The sequence below is a fragment of the Notechis scutatus genome, chromosome Z, assembly GCF_049901735.1.
Source record: "Notechis scutatus isolate UNSWTSFEM ecotype Mainland chromosome Z, rNotScu1.2, whole genome shotgun sequence".
NCBI lineage: Eukaryota > Metazoa > Chordata > Lepidosauria > Squamata > Elapidae > Notechis > Notechis scutatus.
In genome coordinates this window covers 109,891,122-109,911,944 of record NC_142025.1, presented here as the reverse complement: position 1 = coordinate 109,911,944, position 20,823 = coordinate 109,891,122, and the positions used below count along the sequence as shown (strand labels likewise).

General features: G+C 43.5%; 1 protein-coding gene across 1 annotated transcript in view; it reads right to left on the bottom strand.

Annotated features, from left to right (window-relative positions):
• PLOD3 (procollagen-lysine,2-oxoglutarate 5-dioxygenase 3) overlaps positions 1-19,465 on the bottom strand; it is a 56,212-nt gene extending 36,747 nt beyond the window's left edge. The window contains exon 1 of the mRNA XM_026683942.2: positions 19,274-19,465. Within this exon, the coding sequence (XP_026539727.1) occupies positions 19,274-19,379 (106 nt within the window). The 5' untranslated portion in view covers positions 19,380-19,465. The remainder of the gene's footprint in view (positions 1-19,273) is intronic.
• Positions 19,466-20,823: the final 1,358 nt, after the last annotated feature.

Here is a 20,823-nt window from a genome sequence, read left to right as displayed (position 1 = left end):
CCCTCCGGAGTCCATTTAAGCTCACGCCTACTACTTCAGTGATTCCATCCAGCCACCTCTTTTCTCTGCCGTCCCTTTCTTCTGTGGCCCCTCAATCGTTCCCAGCATTAGGCTCTTCTCCTTAGTCCTTCCTTCTCATTAGGTGGCCAAAGTATTTGAGTTTCATCATCAGGACCTGGCCTTCTAAACAGCGGTCAGGTTTGATCTCCTCTAGGACTGACCAGTTTGATCGAAGTCCAAGGAACTTGCAGGAGTCTTCTCCAGCATCATAGTTCAAAGGCCTCAAAGGCCTCAATTCTTTGGCCCTCAGCCTTTCTTAGGGTGCAACTTTCACAGCCATATATTGTAGCTGGGAAAACCATACCCTTGACTATACACACTTTTGTTGACAGGGTGATGTCTCTGCTTTTTAGTATGCTTCTAGATTTGCCATAGCTTTCCTCCCCAGGAGCAAGTGTCTTTTAATTTCTTGGCTGCAGTCCCCATCTGCGGTGATCTTGGAGCCCAGGAAAATAAAATCTGTCACTACCTCCGTTTCTCCCCCATCTATTTGACAGCTCTATTCATAAGCATAATACCCTCGCTCAACCTCCAAACCAGGACAAAGCCATTAAGTGGAGTGAATTTGATTTAAATCAAGTCGATTTAAATCACTAGTAAAAAGGCTTGATTTAAATCAAGTCAATTTAAACCATAATTTTTAAAGAGCAGCTGTCATCTCTGTCCCACAGTGGCTCCTCCTCTGACTCACTGTTGATTTACCGACAGTCCCATTCACTTTAATGGGACGTCTGGTAATGCAGCATTGACACAAGGTGAGGAAACGTGGTGGGCAGCAGGTGAGTGGATGCCCGCTAACAGGTTCTTCCATGATGACAGGTGCTCTTTAAATATAAGGACTCATTCTTGCTGGTAGTTAGAATCTTTAATATTATTATTTGCAGACTAAAATGAAGGTTTCCTATTTAGCTTGCAGGGCTTGGATTCATTGGATGAGTTTACCAAAAATGTAAATATTGCAGCATATACAGCCTCATGCTACATAACTAAGCTCCATTTCATGCTAAATAAACTAAATTATTCATGTATCTTAAATATAAAACTATCCTTAGATAAATTTTTACTCCAAAAGCATTTTATTAAAATAAATTTGATTTTAAAAAAATCCAATTTAAATAAAAAAATCCCATTTAAATTTAAAAAAACTGTTTTTTTAAGTCATCTATTTTTATCCACCCTGCCATTAAGCCATAATAAGAATTGATCAATGCTCTTTCAGAACACTTAGCCCCTTCATTGAATCATCTCAGTTGCACCCTCCCCCAGCAAACTTCAACCAAACCTGGGCACTCAGACAAACACCTAGGATTTGTACTTTGCCTATAGATCCAGTTATGACCCCTACATGGCCCCATGGAAATCTGAAGACAGCCAATGGAATACATGTTCTTGCACAGGAACAGGAAGCTCAAGTACAAAGCCCAAAAGAAGGTATAAATACCCCTCCTCAACTCCATGTGTTCAGCTGCCCAGAAACACCTATGTGCTTCTGCTTCATCATTAAACCATCTTTCCAATCAGCCCCTCCTCCTCTATTTTGTCTCCAGTGCCTTTCTCCCAGCTTAGAACTGAACCAGATGGATATTTCTTCCAACAGCAGCATCTCATGAAGTAGAACACATATGGTGCACAATTTTACAACATTAGAGTAGACGTTCGTCTCTGGGATGGTCTAATTAGTTCACAGCATTGTTGGTAGGTGTATAAAAAGGGAAGAGATTAAAGAGGCTTACATGCTAAACCAGTGTTTCTCAAACCTGGCTGGCTGGGGAATTCTGGAAGTTGAAGTCCATCTATGTTAAAAGTTGCTAAGGTTGAGCTGGTCTAATCTTTGAGCAATTTGTAAGAAATGTGTGGTCCGAATCTTCTTGTTGTTTAATCTCTTGACTATTATTTCTTCATATATACAATGGATGACAGGTGAAATTGGATTGCAAATAGATGTAGAAATTTATAAATTTTGGACCTGCTTTGCAAGGTGGGGGAGAAGAGTTATTATTGCTGCAATATATTTGTCAATATTCATCCAGGGAAGATAGTATGTGTTTTGGGGTTATTTTTGTCCTTTTAATTAACTTTATGTAACGTTCTTATCTACAGTGGTGCGGTGGCCTAGAGGCCTCTCACCTCACAATCAGGAGGCCATGAGTTTGAACCTAGGTAGAGGCAGATATTTCTCTCTGGACACAATGAGAATATATCTGCTGAACAAATCTCTGCTCTGGCAACAGGAAGGGTATCCGGCCATTAAACACTTTGCTAGCTCCATTCAGTTGCCCAGACTCCACCCCGCAAGGGATTATGGGGTCATTAAAAAATGATGATGATGTAATGTTATTATCTAGTGTTTTTTTTTGTTCAATTCTTTTTCCTTTGGATTTCGTATTTTAATCTTTGGAATAAAATAAAAGTTTAAAAGTAAAAAAGAAATGTGTGGCCTAAATTTGATTGTTGTTTAACCTATTAACTATTTTTTCTTTATATATACAATGTATGATAGGTCAAGTATTTTACAGTATTAAATAAACAGTGGACTGGATTCGCATAGAACCCTTCGGCTGGCCAATTATAATAGCTGATTTTGTATGACGGGTAATCGTTTTTCAACTTTTTTTTGCCCCTAGAGGCACCTTTCAAATAATGTTCAGGTAGCAGGATATGACATTTAAGTAATGCGCAAATACAAACCCTTTGCACAATGCAATTCACTGTTAAATCTTCACAATCTACATCTTATGTAATTTACAATAACAACAATGTGCCAGGCTGGCATCTTAGTAGCAGCAGCATGCAGAAAACTCCCACCGGTGTGGGTGTCAGCTTTACATAATGTATAATTCTTTTTTTTTAAGGACAAAAAGTTTTTTTTTTTCCAATCGTTATAACTCATGAGATCCTAGCTTTCCAGAGAACGCCAGGTGAGAACTATTGTGCTAGACCAGGGGTGTCAAAAGCCCACAGGCTGGATCTGACCTGCAGGATGATTAGATCCGGTCCACGGGGCCACCCTGCAAACAGCGAAGGACTCCCCACCCAAGCTCCGTTTTCACTGGCAGAAGGCTATCAAAACTAACTAAAAACAAAAGGAAAAATATTTTCCCTTTGCATTTGAGCATACAAGAAGGGACAGGAAAGGAGAAAGGGAAAGAGGAAAGGCAAAGGAAAAAAAAGAAGATGGGAAGAGAGCAAGGAAGGAAAAATAAGGAAAGAGGGGAAGGAAGAAGAAAGAAGAAGGAAGAAGGAAGGAAAAAGAAGGAAGGAAGGAAGGAAGGAAGGAAGGAAGGAAGGAAGGAAGGAAGGAAGGAAGGAAGGAAGATTATAATGAGAGTGAGGGAGGGTCTCAGGGTAGTCCTGCCTTAGCACTTGGCCACCACAAGTCCCCCCTCCAGACTCAAGTGATGTTGAGCTGGCCACACCAGTGGTGGGATTCATTTTTTTTTACTACCGGTTCTGTGGGCGTGGCTTTGTGGACGTGGCTTGGTGGGTGTGGCTTGGTGGGCGTGACAGGGGAAGGTTACTGCAAAATCCCATTCCCTCCCCACTCCTGGGGGAAGGTTACTGCAAAATTCCATTCCTGCCCCACCCCACTAACCTGCTTTTCAGCTCCGTTCTCCTGTGCAGGGCAACCAAAGAAGACCCAGCCGATCAGCTGGGACTCGGGAGGCAGAGAATAAATGGGGGTGGGGCCAGTCAGAGGTGGGATTTACCGGTTCTCCAAACTACTCAAAATTTCCATTACCAGTTCCTCAGAACTGGTCAGAACTGCTGAACACCACCTCTGGGCCACACCCACCATGGTCACGCCCACCCCCAGCCCAAACACAACCCTGATGCAGCCCTCAATGAAATGGAGTTTGACACCCCTGTGCTAGACCCAAACCAAATAAACCTCCCTTCCTTACCACCATCATTAAATACCGCTATTATTTAAATGTCAATTACAGACAGTTCTCTGCTTACAACTGTTCATTTAGCAACCACTCAAAGTTACAATGGCACCGAAAAAAGTGACTTACAGCTGGTCTTCGTGCTTACAAACATCATAGCAGCTTCCCCATAGTCATGGGATCAACATTGGACACTTGGCAACTGGCATGTATTTAGGATGGTTGCAGTGTCCCTGGGTCACCATTTGTGACCTTCCCAGCAGGCTTCAATAAGCAAAATCAAAGGGAGAAGCTGGATTCACTGAATAACCATGGGATTCACTTAACAACTGCAGTGACTTACTTAACAAAAAAGTTGTAAAAAATCAGATGCAAATCACCTAAAAACTGCTTTGCTTACTAATAGAAATTCTGATGTGGTTGTATATTGAAGACTACTTATAGCCAAATAGTTTTTCATCATCATCCTAATCTCTTTCTGCCCTGAAAGCAACATTTATTGCTTCTTTAGAGTGACAACGCCCTTTTTATGACCCTCTAATCCCTTAAAGTCAGAGCAACTGGCTCAGCATTTCCTGGCTGGATGCCCTTCCTGACGCCTATATGAAGTTAGCAACAGATATTTTTTCTTTGCTCCTCAGACAAGAAACATCTGCCACTACCTGGGTTTCAAGTCAATGTTTATTACAGTCAAGGACCAGAACAAGTTAAAAACACTCCAGAAATATCTAGTATAAGTTAAATACTTATTTTAAGTAAAAAAATAAGTACTTTAAAATTCTAGTATAAAATAATATGTAACAAATAAAACCTATGTTAACATCATAAATTTGTCAATTGCACATAAACACTACTGCTACCTCATCACTGGGAGCTTTCAAGGAAACTGGACTGCCATCTGTCAGAAATGACGTAGGGTCCCTGCTTGGGAGGGGGGTTGGACTAGATACCCTACAACGTCCTTTCCAACTCTTGTTAATCTGTTAAACCTAGGATTGAACTTTCAACCTTCCGAGTGGAAGATGAGCATCTAGTGCAGGGGTGTCAAACACAAGGCCCGCGGGCCAAATCCGGCCCGCCAGACCTCGTCTGATGGCCCGCGGTGCCGCTGCCAGCCTTGCAGCCTCCCCCTTTTTTTTTTTCAATGAATTTACTCCGTGCCTGCACGGAGTAAATTCATTTTAAAAATGGCTCAAGTTAAAAAAAAAAATTTACTTACCTTCCGGGACCTGGCCCGACTTCTTTCTGCCCGCACTGCTCCCTGGGTGTCGGACGTGACGTCATCACGTGACGTCCGCCCGACATCTCCAGGGATCAGAGGAGCGCGGACGCCGCGGAGAGGAGCAAGAAGAAAGAAGTAAAAGAAAGAAAGAAGTAAAAGGTAAGTAAAGTAAATGGAGGGGGCAGATGGCTGGGCACTATAAAAGGGGGCAGATGGCTGGGCACTTTAAAAGGGGGCACATGGCTGGAAAACGATGTCAGCCATCTAGTCAGTAAAGTTAAAAAAAAGGTAATGCCTTGTGTTTTCCATATGTTTAATAAACAGTGTTTGGCAATATTTGTATGTTTAAAAAAAAATTAATGTTTGTTACCAAAAAACATTTTTCAATACATTGTACAATAATTGTACATTTGAATATCTACTTGTCATTATTCTGACTATGTTTCTGCTTTCAGAGCTAGTTATTACTTACATTATTACAAAAAACAGTAATAATTGAATGCAGTGACATTAATTTATGATAATAAAGAGTGGACACATAGACCTACAGATACAACCGGCCCTTTGATGGGGACCAAACTGCTGATGCGGCCCCCGATGAATTTGAGTTTGACACCCCTGATCTAGTGACATATTTGTCTAAAAAAAAAAATTTTTTTTTAAAAAGCATTGGAACTTTATCTATTTTTTTGGAGGACATTTCCCAGATATTTAAATACTATTACGATCCAAGGTTAACATCTAACAGCCTAGAGTTTTAGAAGAGCCCATCAGAAGCCAAGGCCCAGAGACTTTCCTGTATTCTGACAAAGTTTTTATGCCAACGTGGCTCGTCTCTGATCAGGTTGGCAGCAACTTCCAACAAGCTGGAAAGGTGGAAAATACATAGGGAAATTCCAAGTCCTTTTGCGGTCTACAAAAGCCACAAATAGAACAGTTGACCATGTGTACAGTTTGATTCCTGTACCCAATTAGAGCAATTTTATGTATTTGGCACAATACATAAATGCATTTACAGCTTACAACAATTGAGCCCCAAATTTCCATTGCTAAGCGAGACATTTGCTAAGCAAGTTTCGCCCCATTTTACGACATTTCTTGCCACAGATGTTAAGTGAATCACTGCAGTTGTTAAATTAGTAATATGGTTGTTAAGCTGATCTGGCTTCCCCATTGACTTTGCTTGCCAGAAGGTTGTGAAAGATCATATGACCCCAGGACATTGCAACCGTCACAAATATGAATCAATTGCCAAACATCTGAATTTTGATGATGTGACCACAAAGATCCTGCAATGGTCGTTCAGGGCAAAAAACGGTCACAAGTCACTTTTTTCAGTGCCATAACTTCGAACAGCCACAAAATGAACTGTTGTAACTTAAGGACTATCTCTAATAATCTGAGTTTGCATTATAGCACACACTTCAACCCTCTGCTGCTTTTTTATCCTGGAAAACCCGAGCCATCGCTACTCCTTGGCTCGGCTCTGAGTGTCTCCCTTGGCTGTAAGGTTTAAAATAGCATTACAGGAGGCTTCTTGGATGGAAATTTTGGCTTTATATTTTTTTTGGTCTCTGAGAATACTAGGCCGCAGAGGGCTTCCGGGCCTTCAGTAAGTTTTCCATGAATCTGGAATGCAACTTTGGGGAACAGCCAAGGCTGATGCTTTGGTACACAACTGTTATTGCTGCTGGCACACAACTTTATTTACAACTGAAGGATGAAAAGACAGACGGGCTTTGTGGAGGGCAAACAGTAAGCTAGTAGGAGTAGCCAACCCGCTAGATCAGGGGTCCCCAACCACCGGTCCATGGACCGGTACCGGTCCGTGGAACAAGTCCTACCGGGCCGCTGGTTTGCTGGCGCCGCCATCTTTTTGATGAAAAGTGCTTCCGGTGAGCTTTTCTGGGTGAAAGCTCACCGGAAGCACTTTTTCATCAAAAAGATGGCGGCGCCCAGCTGATGCCGGCCCGGGCCGCGGCGCCCAGCTGATGCCGGTACCGGGCGCGGCATAAAAAAGGTTGGGGATCACTGCGCTAGATGATAGGCTCAAGATCTAGACGGATCTTGACAGACTAGGACACTGGGCCATATCTAACAAAATGAAATTCAATGTAGAGAAAAGGCAAGAAAAACCAAAAGTACCCATATAGACTGGGTGAAACCAGGCTCAATAGCCATAACTGTGAGAGGGATCTTGGAGTCTTAGTGGACAACCAGTTAAATATGAGCCAGCAGTGTGCAGCAGCAGCCAAAAAAGCTAATGCGATCCTAAACTGCATTAACAGAGGGATACAATCGAGATCAAGGGAATACTAATGCCACTCTATGAAGCCTTAGTAAGACCACACCTAGAATACTGCACCAGTAGTGGGATTCAAATTGTTTTACCACCGATTCGATGGGCGTGGCTTGGTGGGCGTGCACACCAGCTAAGACCTGCAGCACCAATCAGCTGAGAGGATAAAGAAAAGAAAGGAGGCTTTTTCTTTTTTAACTTCCGGTTCAGCCAAACCGGTCCGAACCGGTAGCATACCACCACTATACTGCATCCAGTTTTGGTCACCACACTATAAAAAAGATGTTGAGACTCTAGAAAGAGTGCAGAGAAGAGCAACCAGGATGATGAGGGGACTGGAGGCCAAAACATATGAAGAACGGTTACAGGAACTGGGCATGGCTAGTCTAGTGAAGAGAAATACCAGGGGAGACACGATAGCAGGGTTCCAGTATCTGAGTGGCTACCACAGACAGGAAGGGGTCAAGCTATTTTCCAAGGCACCCAAAAATCAGACAAGGAATAATGGATGGAAACTGAACAAGGAGAGATTCAACCTAGAAATCAGGAGAAATTTTCTGACGAGAACAATTGACCAATGGAACAGAAGTTGCCTTCGGAAGTTGTGGGAGCTTCATCACTGGAAGCTTTCAAGAAGAGATTGGACTGCCATCTGTCAGAAATGGTGTAGGATCTCCTGCTTGGGGAGTAACACAGGAAGACATAGGTGAGTTTCCATCTCCTGCTTGCAAGCATCCAGGGGCACAGGTGAAAAATTAAAATTTGGACTGAGATGATCCAAAAGAGCATTAAATTTAAGGTATTGTTCCTGTCCTGTTTACATGCTTTCTGGGAGGAGGGAAGCCTCTGGTGTGTCATTACAAAACCAAATATGGCTTTTGGCCCAGAAAAGGTACAATCCAGCCTTGTTCCTAAAACTGAAAAGAATGTATTGTTGCATTCTGCCAATTTGAAGGAAAACTCTGATTTTGGAAACCAGAAAGGTTATTTCCTCATTTCTAAGACAGCACACCGGTTTCAGATTGTATCAGGTTTGGTTTTCTAGCTACAGGTAATCCTCAACTTACAGCTATAAGTCCAACATTTCTGTTCCTAAGACATTTAAGTGAATTTTTAGTACATTCACTCAACCATTTTGTCAGCCACCCCAGAAACATTGCTGCCGTCACTGAAGTTTCTGGAAACCAAAAAAACCTTCTTTCCTTGCAGTCAGCCTCCATTTTATTTCCAGCACCTTTCTCCCAGTTTGGAACTGAATCTGATTTTTCTTCCCACAAATAGTACAATTTTCATCTTCAAAATTAGCCTCTGGTTTTAAAAATATACCCTTACATTGTCCTATTTTTGCTTTTGCAGATAAAAGAAAGTTATCACTGCATGGAAACTGAAGGATCTTTGGTTTTGTTAAGGGGCGGATTTGTGGTTGTTGAGAATGAATCGCACTGGACCAGAGAAGCTACTCCAAACACATCAAAACCATTTATGGACACTGTTTTGGCCACCAACAAGTGGCTTCTGGCTGCCAACCCATTACAAAGTTTCTTTGGCAAACTTTTTAAGCCACCATTTTTCTGTCTTGGAAATGTTTGAGACTTTTCTCTGTGGAAGAGAATTCCAGAACCTACAATAACATCCTATAATTCTCCAGGATGAATGCAAAATTCAGTAGCAGGATTAAAGTGGTAAAAAAACTCCAACCAGGAAGAAGTTAGGAAGGTCCCACGCAGTGCTCAAGAACCTTAAGATGCAAGGAAATTGATCATGAGCAAAACTGAGAGAAAACGGAAGTGTGAAAACAAATGAGATATTATGCAAGTGTTTCTTTACCGACAGAAGAGAATATTTATAGCTCCGGATTAAACCGTGGAGTCCTTAGTGCTCTCTGAGTTTGGTGGTTTTCTTGCAGACATTTCATGGCCCAACTAACTAACATCATCAGTCCAGTCTGAAAGCTCCTGGACCCCACAAAGGTGCTTTTTCAAGAGGCAACTGGACTTTGTTTTTTCTTTGAAGAGATTTCACTTCTCATCCAAAAAAATTCTTCAGCTGATTGGATGGTAGGGAATGGAAGGATTTATACTCCTTGCAGACAGCTGGTCATTTGCATTCTTTTCGTGAGCTGTTAAGGCCACCTGGAAGTTTATCTGTGTCATCAGCATCACCTGAATGGTGCAAATGAATATGGAGCAGCCTTGGAACTGTTGAAAGGGCTGTGTTGTAGACTGAGATAGACTGTGTTGAGATAGATGTCGTATCCTTCCCCCTCTGTTGAGAAAGGGCTGTTCAATTTTGACATAGATGGTCTCTTTGGACCCCTCTTTGAAACCAGCGGTCCTCTGTGTCCAAAATGTGGAATTTGCTGTCTTCAAAAGAGTGGACTGTCTTTTAAATGCAGATGGACTGCTGAATCTAGTCCTGATGGGTTTGTTCTCCTATGTTGTGCCGTATGTTTATGAAGTGGTTGTTTTGTTCCCCCAATGTACAGATCTCCACATGGCTCACCGCATTATACTGCATATACCACGTTGCTCAGTTTGTGTCTGGGTGTCTTATCCATGGAATGGACAAATTTCTTTCTTAGTATAATCTTGGGTTTTAAGTTTGCATGTATGTTGTGTTGGCTGAAGAACCTCCTAAGCTTTTCCGACCAGCTGTCTGCAAGGAGTATAAATCCTTCCATTCCTTACCATCCAGTCAGAGCTGAAGAAGCTTCTTGGATGAGAAATGTCTTCATAAAAAAACCAGAAAGTCCATTCATTGCTTCTTGAGCAATTCATTGCTTCTTGAAAAAAGCACCTTTGGGACCTCCATAACCTGGCTGATCGAGAATCTCCATAGAGAAGTATTTATTGGCTTGGTTTACACACTAAACCAAGTTACTTGGATGTTATTTGAAAATTGGAGTATGCATTGCATGAGTATAAAGATGGTTGTAAATATGTATATAATTGTATATAAATGTATATAAATGTAAATAGAAATAATATGCAGCTAGCACTATACTAATAACATAAGGGAAAAAGGAAATTAATTGTTATGTGTATCTCTATAATATAGCTTGTATGGCCAAAATGATGGTCAAGAAAGTTGCACTGTGTTCAATTGTTTTTAATGTTTATTCAATAAAATTTATTAAAAAAAGAAAGAAAATTGGTGTATGCATGCCAAGCAGTGATCCCTGATGAAATGGCCAAATGGGTTGTATTATCCTCCAGAAAAAAAAAAAGATAAATATCTTTATAATCCCTTCCCCGTTTTTTCTGTACCAGGGGCTTCCAGAGATCCATGGCCAACCTTGCTGACTCTTGAACCCAAATGAAAGAGAAGGGAAGGTGGAACAGCCAAGAAACCTCAAAAGAACTGTTATAATTTGTGGAGACGTTCAAAGATTCCAATGCCCCCTTACTTCTACGTTAGGTGCATAGATCCCATGATCTAATGGGGCATTGTGGGTGTCCCAAACCAGCTTAAATTTTTAAACCTATCAGTTCTGAACTTTTTCCTTGAATCACCATTGACTACTGGCAGCTTCATGGAAGCATCTCTAGGGTTTTCCTGGAAACCGCCAAGAGGTTCTCTACCATCCGAGAAATCTTTCAACTTTCCAAAGTCTAAAACCAGGGGTGGGCTGCTGCCGGTTCACACCAGTTCGGGTGAACCAGATGTTAATTTTACATCTGGTTCGCCGAACTGGTAGTTGCAACGACTGGCTGGCCCCGACTACCCCCCTCCCAGGAGTCTCCACACGGCTCATTTGGATCCCAAGTATGTACAGGGCCCATACAGTCTCGCAGAGAGGGCGAAAAACGGGCCTCCAGAGAGCCTCCAGAGCCCAGGGAGGGGGGGAATGGGCCCAGGGAGGGCGAAAATGGCCCCCTGCCATGATGCACGAAGCCAACTAGGCCGCGCCAACACAACATCTAGGCAGAGAACCAGCTGCTACATTTTTTTTTGTAAATTTTATTTGAGTTTTCACAAAGAGAAAAAAAATACAAATAAAACATCTTTTTTGAAAGTAGCGTAATCCCGGGTTACATTTCTTCGTACAGACACAAATTCAGGTTCATGCTCATTTTTATATTCTATTCCATATCTTATTACTATTTTACATTTTCTGCATAGGTTCTCCCCTCTTTTAATTTTCTCAATTTTATTTTAATTATCTCATCTCAATTCAAATCATTGTATTTATATTTTTTGTCTGTCCTGTTTCAATTATCTATTATCTTTTCTCATTAAACAAAATTTCTCCTGTAGTTACTGATTGGAGTATGACGCCTTTATATCTTTTCCCTAAAGTTGTAACATTCAATATAATACATAACTTCCATTTTTCAGTTAGATTTTCACCCATTATCTCTAAATAGGTCCTGTTTCTCTATATCTTGCTCCAGTCCTTTGTAACTTCTTTTCCTTTCCTTCTTCCCGCTCTTCTTTTCTCTCCCCTTTTTACCCTCTTGTCTCTCTACCTCTATTTCTCTCTTCTGTATTCTCCTTTTCTGTTGCTTTCCAGTATTACACTTATTTTTTGAATTATTTTTCTTTTCTTTGGTTGTTTTTTTAAGTCTTAAATTCTCCATTCTCTTTTCCCCCTTTCCTTTTTCTTCCCCACATAAAATTGCTTGTTCATTAAAGATGGCTTCTTCTTTGTCCCAGTCTTCTTGTTTTGCAGTCGTTTCTTGTTGTTTCTCATAGTTCCAAATCTCCATTTCTAAGAATTGAAAAACGAAGCCAAAAGAACCCTTCCTTTCTTGTGCATCTTCTTTGTACTTTTTAAGTTCCATTTCAATTCATCTAGAAGTGGTGCCATTGTATAAATTTTTAAACAACCACCCGATTGATTTTAGTCATTCAAGTATAATAACCAAGAATCCAAAGATCACCAAATAATCCAAATACACGCAAGCTGTTTCTTTTTTGCTCTTTTTTTCACTTTCTCTTCCTGGGGTTACTATTTAGTTGCAAAGTTTCAGTTAAAATGTATCTTTTAGAAATCTTGTTGAAGTTTTACTGTAGATTCTTTTTAATTCCAGGCAGCCTCCTCCCTCTTCCAGATCCTGCCCTTATTCTTTTTCTCTCCCTTCCTGCTTATGAAAAAGAAAAATTTTAATGTCCAGAAATCTTTATTATCCCTTTGGCATTTTGTTTTATTTTCAGCTTAATTGCCTATTGATGTTAAAGCGGATTTTTCCGATTTCTTATTTAAGTCTCTTAGTTGTCAGTATAGGGAAGGAGAGAGAAGAAAAAAAAGCCAAACCTTTCCCTTTTCACTTTCCTTCGTTGCTTTCGATTCTTCTTGGGCAGCGATGTTATTTTTTGTAAGTTTAAATTCCAGGCTACCTTAGTTGTTGCTTTTACAATTTAACCCGGTCAGCCAAAACTTTCACTTCTTATCTTCCTCCTGCACATTCTTTCCGGTCGAGTTCTCCTTTGTGGTGGCCATTTCTGACCACCGCTGCAACCGCCTTCAGGAAAGGGAGTAATGGCCAGCTGAGGAGGAGAGATGCGGCTCCTCTCGACCCTGCTGGCAGTCTCCCCCCTCTTCACCACCTCTACGGGGTGGCTTAGCCCCGAAACCAGCCGGCTCGGGGCACTCCAGTGGCGAGCCCAGACAGAAACTGCGCACGATCGCGGATTTCTGTCTGTTGCCGAAGCCCTTCAAACCGGAAGTCTCCAGCTGCTACATTTTTTGAAGCCCACCCTGTCTAAAACTCTGCAACTGCTCTTCAGCTCAAGTAGTGACCAGTCCCACCCTGGACAGCCCATCAAGATCAACTAAGGTCAGCTTGGTGCTTCCACAGAACTGGACAATGTTGAGTTTAAGCCGTCCTCCAACCAGCACATCAGCCAAATAGCATTTGTTTCAAGCTGGAATGCAGCCTACGTGGTGATGGAAGTAGCTGTTTTTCTCCAGAGCTGGACAACTGTCTTCCTCAGACAGTGAACTCCCTCTTGCAAACACAAGAAGCCTTTACAAACAGGAAGTTGCCAATCCTTTAGCCTATTGAGTAATGTCAGTAAAAATAATTATACGAAGGGCTGGGGGAAGGGCAGAAGGAGAAGACATTCAGCGACTTGGAATGCTAAGTGAAGAACTGTCCATTTTTAAGCCTGCTTTGGCCAGCCTGGTGTGCAAATTAGCATGATTCTCCAACGAGGATTGTATTCAGATGTTGAGAACAAATCAAGGAAGCATGAAGGCAGACAGGATTGGAAACAGATGAGCAGCAAAACCGAAGCATGCTACTTTCCATTAGTGTTCACTAATCAAAACCATCCAGTATTGTTCCCCTCACAAACACCTTTACTTAGACTTGGAAACCACTTCTGGACTTTGTGCCTGAGATGGAAAAAGATGTGATATTGCAGTTTTACCAATTGGATAGATTTGTTGTTACAGAAATGGCTAGTTTCTATTATTATGAAAAGTAAAAGGTTGAGCATAGATCTTAATGCCTCATTCAACTGCGCCAAAGGAGTCAGAAGTCAATGCCTTTTTTTTTCTTTTTCCCTTTCTTTCCCCCACTATTTACTTCCCCTTTTCCTTCCCTAATTTCCCTAATCTGCAGGTTGGTTTTCAGGCTGCAAACCAACATGATGTAGGCCAGTGGTGGCGGAACCTCTCTGTGGGCACACCAACTCAGCTCTGACGCGCATGCGCGCGCCCCTCCCATCAGCCAGCTGGTCCCTAGTTCTCTGCCATACATGCGTGGGGGGTGGAGGCGCATCCATGGGGGAGGGGTGCATATGAAGGCCTTGTGATCCCCTTTTGCGACCCTCTGACAAGCAAAGTCAAAGTCAGATTTATTTAACAACCATGTAATCACTGTGTAATATTCTGAGTTTCCAGAAACAGTAGCTCCAATTTAATTTCAATTAAAATCTGACCTTAAAAGTCAATCTTAAAGTCTTCTAAAGAACTTATACGGTTTGGATTTCTGCTCCAACTGAGCAACCACAATTATGTTCCAATTCCCAGTGCCAAAACTCTTCCCACCCCCCAACAGCTGTACTATTTTAACCCAAACACCCTTCTCGTTTATTAACTGGTTTGGCTTGTTCCTTTTTCTCTCTCTCTCTTTTTTTTAATTTTTATTAAACAAAAAGAAAACTTTTAAAAAACAGTGAACGTGGTAATCATCCTGACACACCTAATTGTCATACGTAACTATTTCGGATGACAAATAATACATATTTACATAGTATATATATTTACATCAACAATTCTTTATATTCCTAATCTGTTATCTTAACATCCTTACCTCATTTTAATTTGGATTTTAAGTTCTTCCTTTTTCTCAACTGGTGGTAAAATTTATCCCATACTTTATAATATTCAGTCTTATCTTTATTTTTTAATTCCAATGTTAGTTCATCCATTTCTGTGCATGTCCATATCTTTTTAATTATCTCCGCTTCATCTGGAATTTCCTTAAGTTTCCAGTTTTGAGCATAGACTAGTCTTGCAGCTGCAATCACTTATACTATTAGGCATGTCATTTATTTGTTGTACCTCTCTATGTTAATTCCCAATAGAAAGAGCTCTGGTTTGTATTCGAGTTTGATTTGACCCATTTCCTCTAACCAACTCTGAATTTTGTGCCAGAAATCCTGGACTTGTTCCTTTCTCCATCCCCTTTCTTAAATGCACCAGCATATCTGTATGATGGAGGCTAACTTGCAATATACTTAGAAGCCAGCCCATCTTCCTGCTCAGCATTGCTAATTTTGCAAAATCCAAATTCATTTTATCTTCAGATTCAAGTGGACTTCCATGATCACTATGGAAATTAATCGGTGACCGACACTGTAGAGATAATGACATCTAGAAAGTGGGTCCTCCACAATCAGGAGCAGTATACCTCTAAATCTCACAGCTGCCAAAAAAGCCAACACAGTTCTAGGCTGCATAAACAGAGGGACAGAATCAAGATCATGGGAAGTGTTAATACCACTTTATAAGGCCTTGGTAAGACCACACTCGGAATACGGCATCCGGTTTTGGTCGCCACAATGTAGAAAAGATGTTGAGACTCTAGAAAGAGTGCAGAGAAGAGCAACAATGATGATTAGGGGACTAGAGGCTAAAACATATGAAGAACGGTTGCTGGAATTGGGTATGTCTAGTTTGATGAACTTGATCACCCTGCCAACAAAAGTGCATATAGTCAAGGCTATGGTTTTTCCAGTTGCAATGTATGGCTGTGACAGTCCAGCTGAGGGCCAAAGAATTGAGGCCTTTGAACTATGGTGCTGGAGAAGACTCCTGCAAGTCCTTTGGACTGCAAGGCAATCAAACCGATCAGTCCTAGAGGAGATCAACCCTGACTGCTCTTTAGAAGGCCAGCTCCTGAAGACGAAACTCAAATACTTTGGCCACCTAATGAGAAGGAAGGACTCATTGGAGAAGAGCTGGGAAAGATTGAGGGCCACAGAAGAAGAAGGGGACGACAGAGAATGAGGTGGCTGGATGGAGTCATTGAAGCAGTCAGTGTGAGATTAAAGGGACTCCAGAGGATGGTAGAGGACAGGAAGGCCTGGAGGAACGTTATCCATGGGGATCACGATGGGTCGGACACAACTTCGCCACTAACAACAACATTTAATGAAAAGAAGGACTAGGGGTGACATGATAGCACTGTTCTGATATCTCAGGGGCTGCCACAAAGAAGAGGGAGTCAAGCTATTCTCCAAAGCACCTGAAGGAAGGACAAGAAGCAATGGGTGGAAACTAATCAAGGAGAGAAGCAACTTAGAACTAAGTAGAAATTTTCTGACAGTTAGAACAATTAATCAATGGAACAACTTGCCTCCAAAAGTTGTAAATGCTCCAACACTGGAAGTTTTCAAGAGATTGGATAACCATTTATCTGAAATGGTATAGGTTTCCTGCCTGAGCAGGGGGTTGGACTAGAACAGTGGTCGTCAACCAGTGGGCTGGGGACCACTGGTAGTCCACGAGAAAATTTTGGTGGTCTGCAGAGCAATTAATCCAGGCTGCGCGGGAACACAAGGCTGCGCTGCCCACATGGCCTGTGGGAATACAAGGCTTGTGTTGCTTGCATTGCAAACAACATGAGGTAGTCAGGGAGGAGGGAAAGGGCAGGGGGGGGGAACTTGTCCCCCTCACCCCAAGCGCCTTGGCCTGGCCACCAGGCTGCTTCTTTCCGTTTCTTTCTTCTTCTGCTTTCAGCTGCACGCAAGGAAAGCAGCAAAAGTCTTTCTTTCTCTCCCCCAAACTCCGCCAGAAATGAGTCTTTTGGACCCTACAAGGTATCCTGCTCCAAGAGGCTGCACCGGTGCAACAAGTCTCACAAAGACTCATTTCTGGTGGAATTTAGAGGAAAGAAAGAAAGACTTCTGCTGCTTCTGCTGCTTTTCTTGCATGAAGCTAAAAATCTCTCTCTCTCTACCATCCCCTTGAAAATGGAGCTGGAGACGGTATGCTGTGATCCCAAATAAAGAATGATCAATCGGTAGGAAAATGGGGAGGAGAACTTTCCTGCAGACTTTTTTGGGAGTCTCCGGTCCGCAGGATTTAAAATTATGAGTTTGGTCCAAAAGGTTGGCAACCCCTGGACTAGAAGACCTCCAAGGTGCCTTCCATCTCTGCTTTTTTTTTCTATTAATTTGATTCCTTCCTTCCTATTGGAGGTTTCTCAGAAAGTCCCATTAAATGTCCACTATCTTCTTCCTTGTACTTCTGCTGCTCCCCAAAATTTTTCTCTTAATGCCAGATGTTTCAGCAAACGCCACAAATGCACCTCTGACCTTTTCTTTCCTTCCTGCCAACTCAAACATGTCCAGTTGGTCTAAAATACTTGTCTTGGTTTCTGAATCTGCACACTACTGACTTACAACCACAGGTGACCCCCAAATTTCTGTTTTTGTGAGATGTTTATTAAGTGAGTTTTGCCCCATCTTACGGCCTTTCTTGCCCCCGTCGTTAAGTGAATCACTGCAGTTGATCAGTTAGCCACAAGGCTGCGAAGTGAATCTCGCTTTCCTCATTGACTTTGCTTGTCAGAAGGTCTCAAATGACCATGGGACACAGCAATGGTCATAAATAAGAACCAGTTGCCAAGCATCTGAATTTTGATCACATGACGGGGGGGAGGAAATGATCATAAGTCACTTTTTTCAGCACTGTTGAAGGCCCTCAATCTTAAGTTGGCCAAATTGTCTAGCCCAGGGGTGTCAAATTTGATTTCATTTCATGAGGGCCACATCAGGGTTGTATCTGACATCAGGGGGGGCACCTGGGGGCATGGCCATCTGAAAGTCACCTATTGAGTCTCCATTTTTGGCCAAAACGGCCATCCGGGGCTCTGTTTTGGCCGCAACAGCCAAAACAGCCTCCTGCAGCCCCTCTGCCAGCGAAAACGGAGCTCCATTTTTGCTGGAAGAGGTACCGTAGGCCGGTCCTTCGCTGTTTCCAGGGCAGCTCCACGGGCCAGATTAAGCACCCCCAGGCTGGATCCAGCCCTTGAGCCTTGACACCCCTGGTCTAGCCTTATCAAAAGAGGGGATGAGCTTTCCAGAGCAGGGGGTGTCAAACTGGGCCAGATCAGCCTCTCCTCTAAGGGCCAGCCAGGGGATGGTGGGAGGGAGACGGGACAGACGCCTCCTACAGAACCCTGCCAACCAAATCCCTAACCTGTGGCCCGTTTTGGCTGGCAGAGTGTTGCAGGGGGCCATCCAGGCCGAAAATAGGGTGCGGGGGGAGCCACGTGCATCCCCCCCCCTTGCCCCATTTTGGCTGCCAAAGGCATCGCAGGTTGGTCCTTTGTTATTTCCAGGCCTCCCCTGCGGGCCTAATTTAAGCACCCTAATTTAAACATCCTAATTAAATTAATTAGGCTCTTGACAGAGGCAACCTGGTGCCCTTCCAGACACACTGGCCTCTTAATTCCCATAATTCCCCCAGCCACAATGCTAGGGAGGATTCTGGGAATAAGTCCTCGTACTTGTAGTCCTCGACTTACAAAAGTCTGTTTAGCGACCATGACACTGAAAAAGTGACTTATGGCCATTTTTCACCCCCACGACAGATGCATCCCCATGATCATGGGATCAAAAGTCAGACCCTCGACACCTGGCTCACATGGCTGCAATGTCCCAGGGTCATGCGATCTCAGTTTTGCCACCTTCTGACAAGCAACCAGATTCACTTAATCAACCAGGTTACTAACCGAACGACTGCAGTGATTCACTGAACAAGCGTGGCAAAAACTCACTGAACCTATTTCTTCCTTAGCCACCTCAATTGAGCCACCTCAATTACTCAATTGGCGATCGTAAATTGAGGATTACTTTGTCCATTTAGGAAGCTCCGGGATCAGCGATCTCTTTTCCCCAGGAGGGAATGGTTTATTATCATCTTTCCTTCCCTGCTCCGATCTTTTGTTTTCACTTTTCAAAGTTAAACAAGAGATAAGGCGACTCCGATAGGGACGCGGTGGCAGATCGATCGATCCCGGCTTTTGCGTTCTCTCCTCGGTCCGCAGCAGGGAGCCGTTAGGCTGGGGACCATCCTGGGAGTGAAACCGATTTTCGGCGACTGCGGAGAGCCAAAGCGACGGCTCGTGTGAACGGGGTTTTAAAGAAAGACACGAGTTGCTAGCTGCTCTGCATCACAAAGCGAAGGGCTCCGTGCACGCAGCCTCTCTCCTTCCCCTTTTCTGCTTTAACAGCGCCCGCTGCCCCCACCCACCCGCTCCCAAGCTTGCGACGGCCAGTCACTTCTCCCAACCACCCCCTCCGGCGCCCCCGGCAGCCTCATCCCTGCCCGCTGCTCCCTCCTACCGGGATCCACGCTTTCCCGCTTGCCTTCGCTGCCCGCAGAGGCGCCCATCGCTAGGGCGGCCAGTGCCAGGGCGGCGCGCAGGCTCAGGATCGCTCGCAGCTCCATGAGCGCAGAGCCCGAGCGAGAGCACCAAGAGCAAGAAAAGCGACTGAGGGTCCGCCCGGGTTTGGTTCGCTCTCGCGAGCGGCGGAGCTTGGAAGTATCTCAAGCTCCTCCCCACCGCAAGCCAATCGCTGGGGTGGGAACCTCCTCTAAAGGGGTAGGCTTAGTTCTGCGTGGAATGCGGGGGGAGTATCCTACACTCCTCCCTCTCCCAAAATACGTGCAAACCTCAATTCTATCTTCCGCCTAAGGAGATCAAAGAGAAATCAACGTTCCAAAAGGGAAAGTCCTTCCCCTCCCCCGCGCGCATTCCATTCTTGATTTTACGCCTCGCTTCTTCTTTTTATTCAATGGGAATTCGACGCCTGGGCTAACTAATCGCAACCCGCGTGGCCTATTAGGAACAGGCGGGGAAAATCTCCCCCCTCCCCTCGCGCTGGGCAAGCCAATGGAGCAGAGGTCTTCAAACGTGACAGCTTTAAGACTTTATTTGATTTGTCAATCGCTTACAAGATAATAAATATAAGGATAAACATAGTTATGAATACAAGAAATGAGTACATATAAGAAAAATAAAAGAAACAATAGGACAGGGACGGTAGGCACGTTGGTGCGCTTATGTACGCCCCTACAGACCTCTTAGGAAAGGGGTGAGGTCAATAGAAAGTCGAAGGTTAAAGTTTTTGGGGTTTGGGGAAGAAACCACAGAGTCAGGTAGAGTATTCCAGACATTGACCACTCTGTTGCTGAAGTCGTATTTCCTGCAATCAATTTTGGTGCGGACTTGTGGATAAAGAGCTGAAGTTCATGGTTACAGTCTGGTCTCCGTTCATTAAACCCATGCCTCAAACATAACAGTGGCGACGAGGATGGGATACGGAGACAATAGAACTGAATAAACCCTACAGAGCACCAACCGAAGCACGTGGCTGAGAGCGCATCTACATCGGCAGGATGTCAGGTGGCGCTATACCACCTGCTCCTTTTGACCCAGAAAAGGAAGACTGGGAGTCGTATATGGATCGGTTCCAAATGTTTCTAGAAACCAACACTTTGAAAGACGCAACAGCCGTAAAGAAGCAGGCGGTGTTCTTGACCCATTGTAGACCAGCCGTTTTTAGAATGGCGAAGGCGCTCGCGAAACCGGCTGAAGTGACAGCAATGGATTGGGACAACCTCGAGCCTATCCTACGGGCTCACTATGCCCCCGCCATACCAACGTTGGTTCGGAGATACGAATTTTATCAACGGGATCAGCGGAAGGGTGAAAGTATTGCAGACTTCATCGCTGACCTAAGAAACCTGGGAGGCCTCTGTGGGTTTTCAGACCTAGAAGAAGCTATGCGAGACCGCATAGTTCTGGGGTTAGATGACCACACAGTACAGAGCAAGATCATGGCAAAGGGGGACATCGATCTTGCAGATGCCATTGCTGACGCTACTGCAG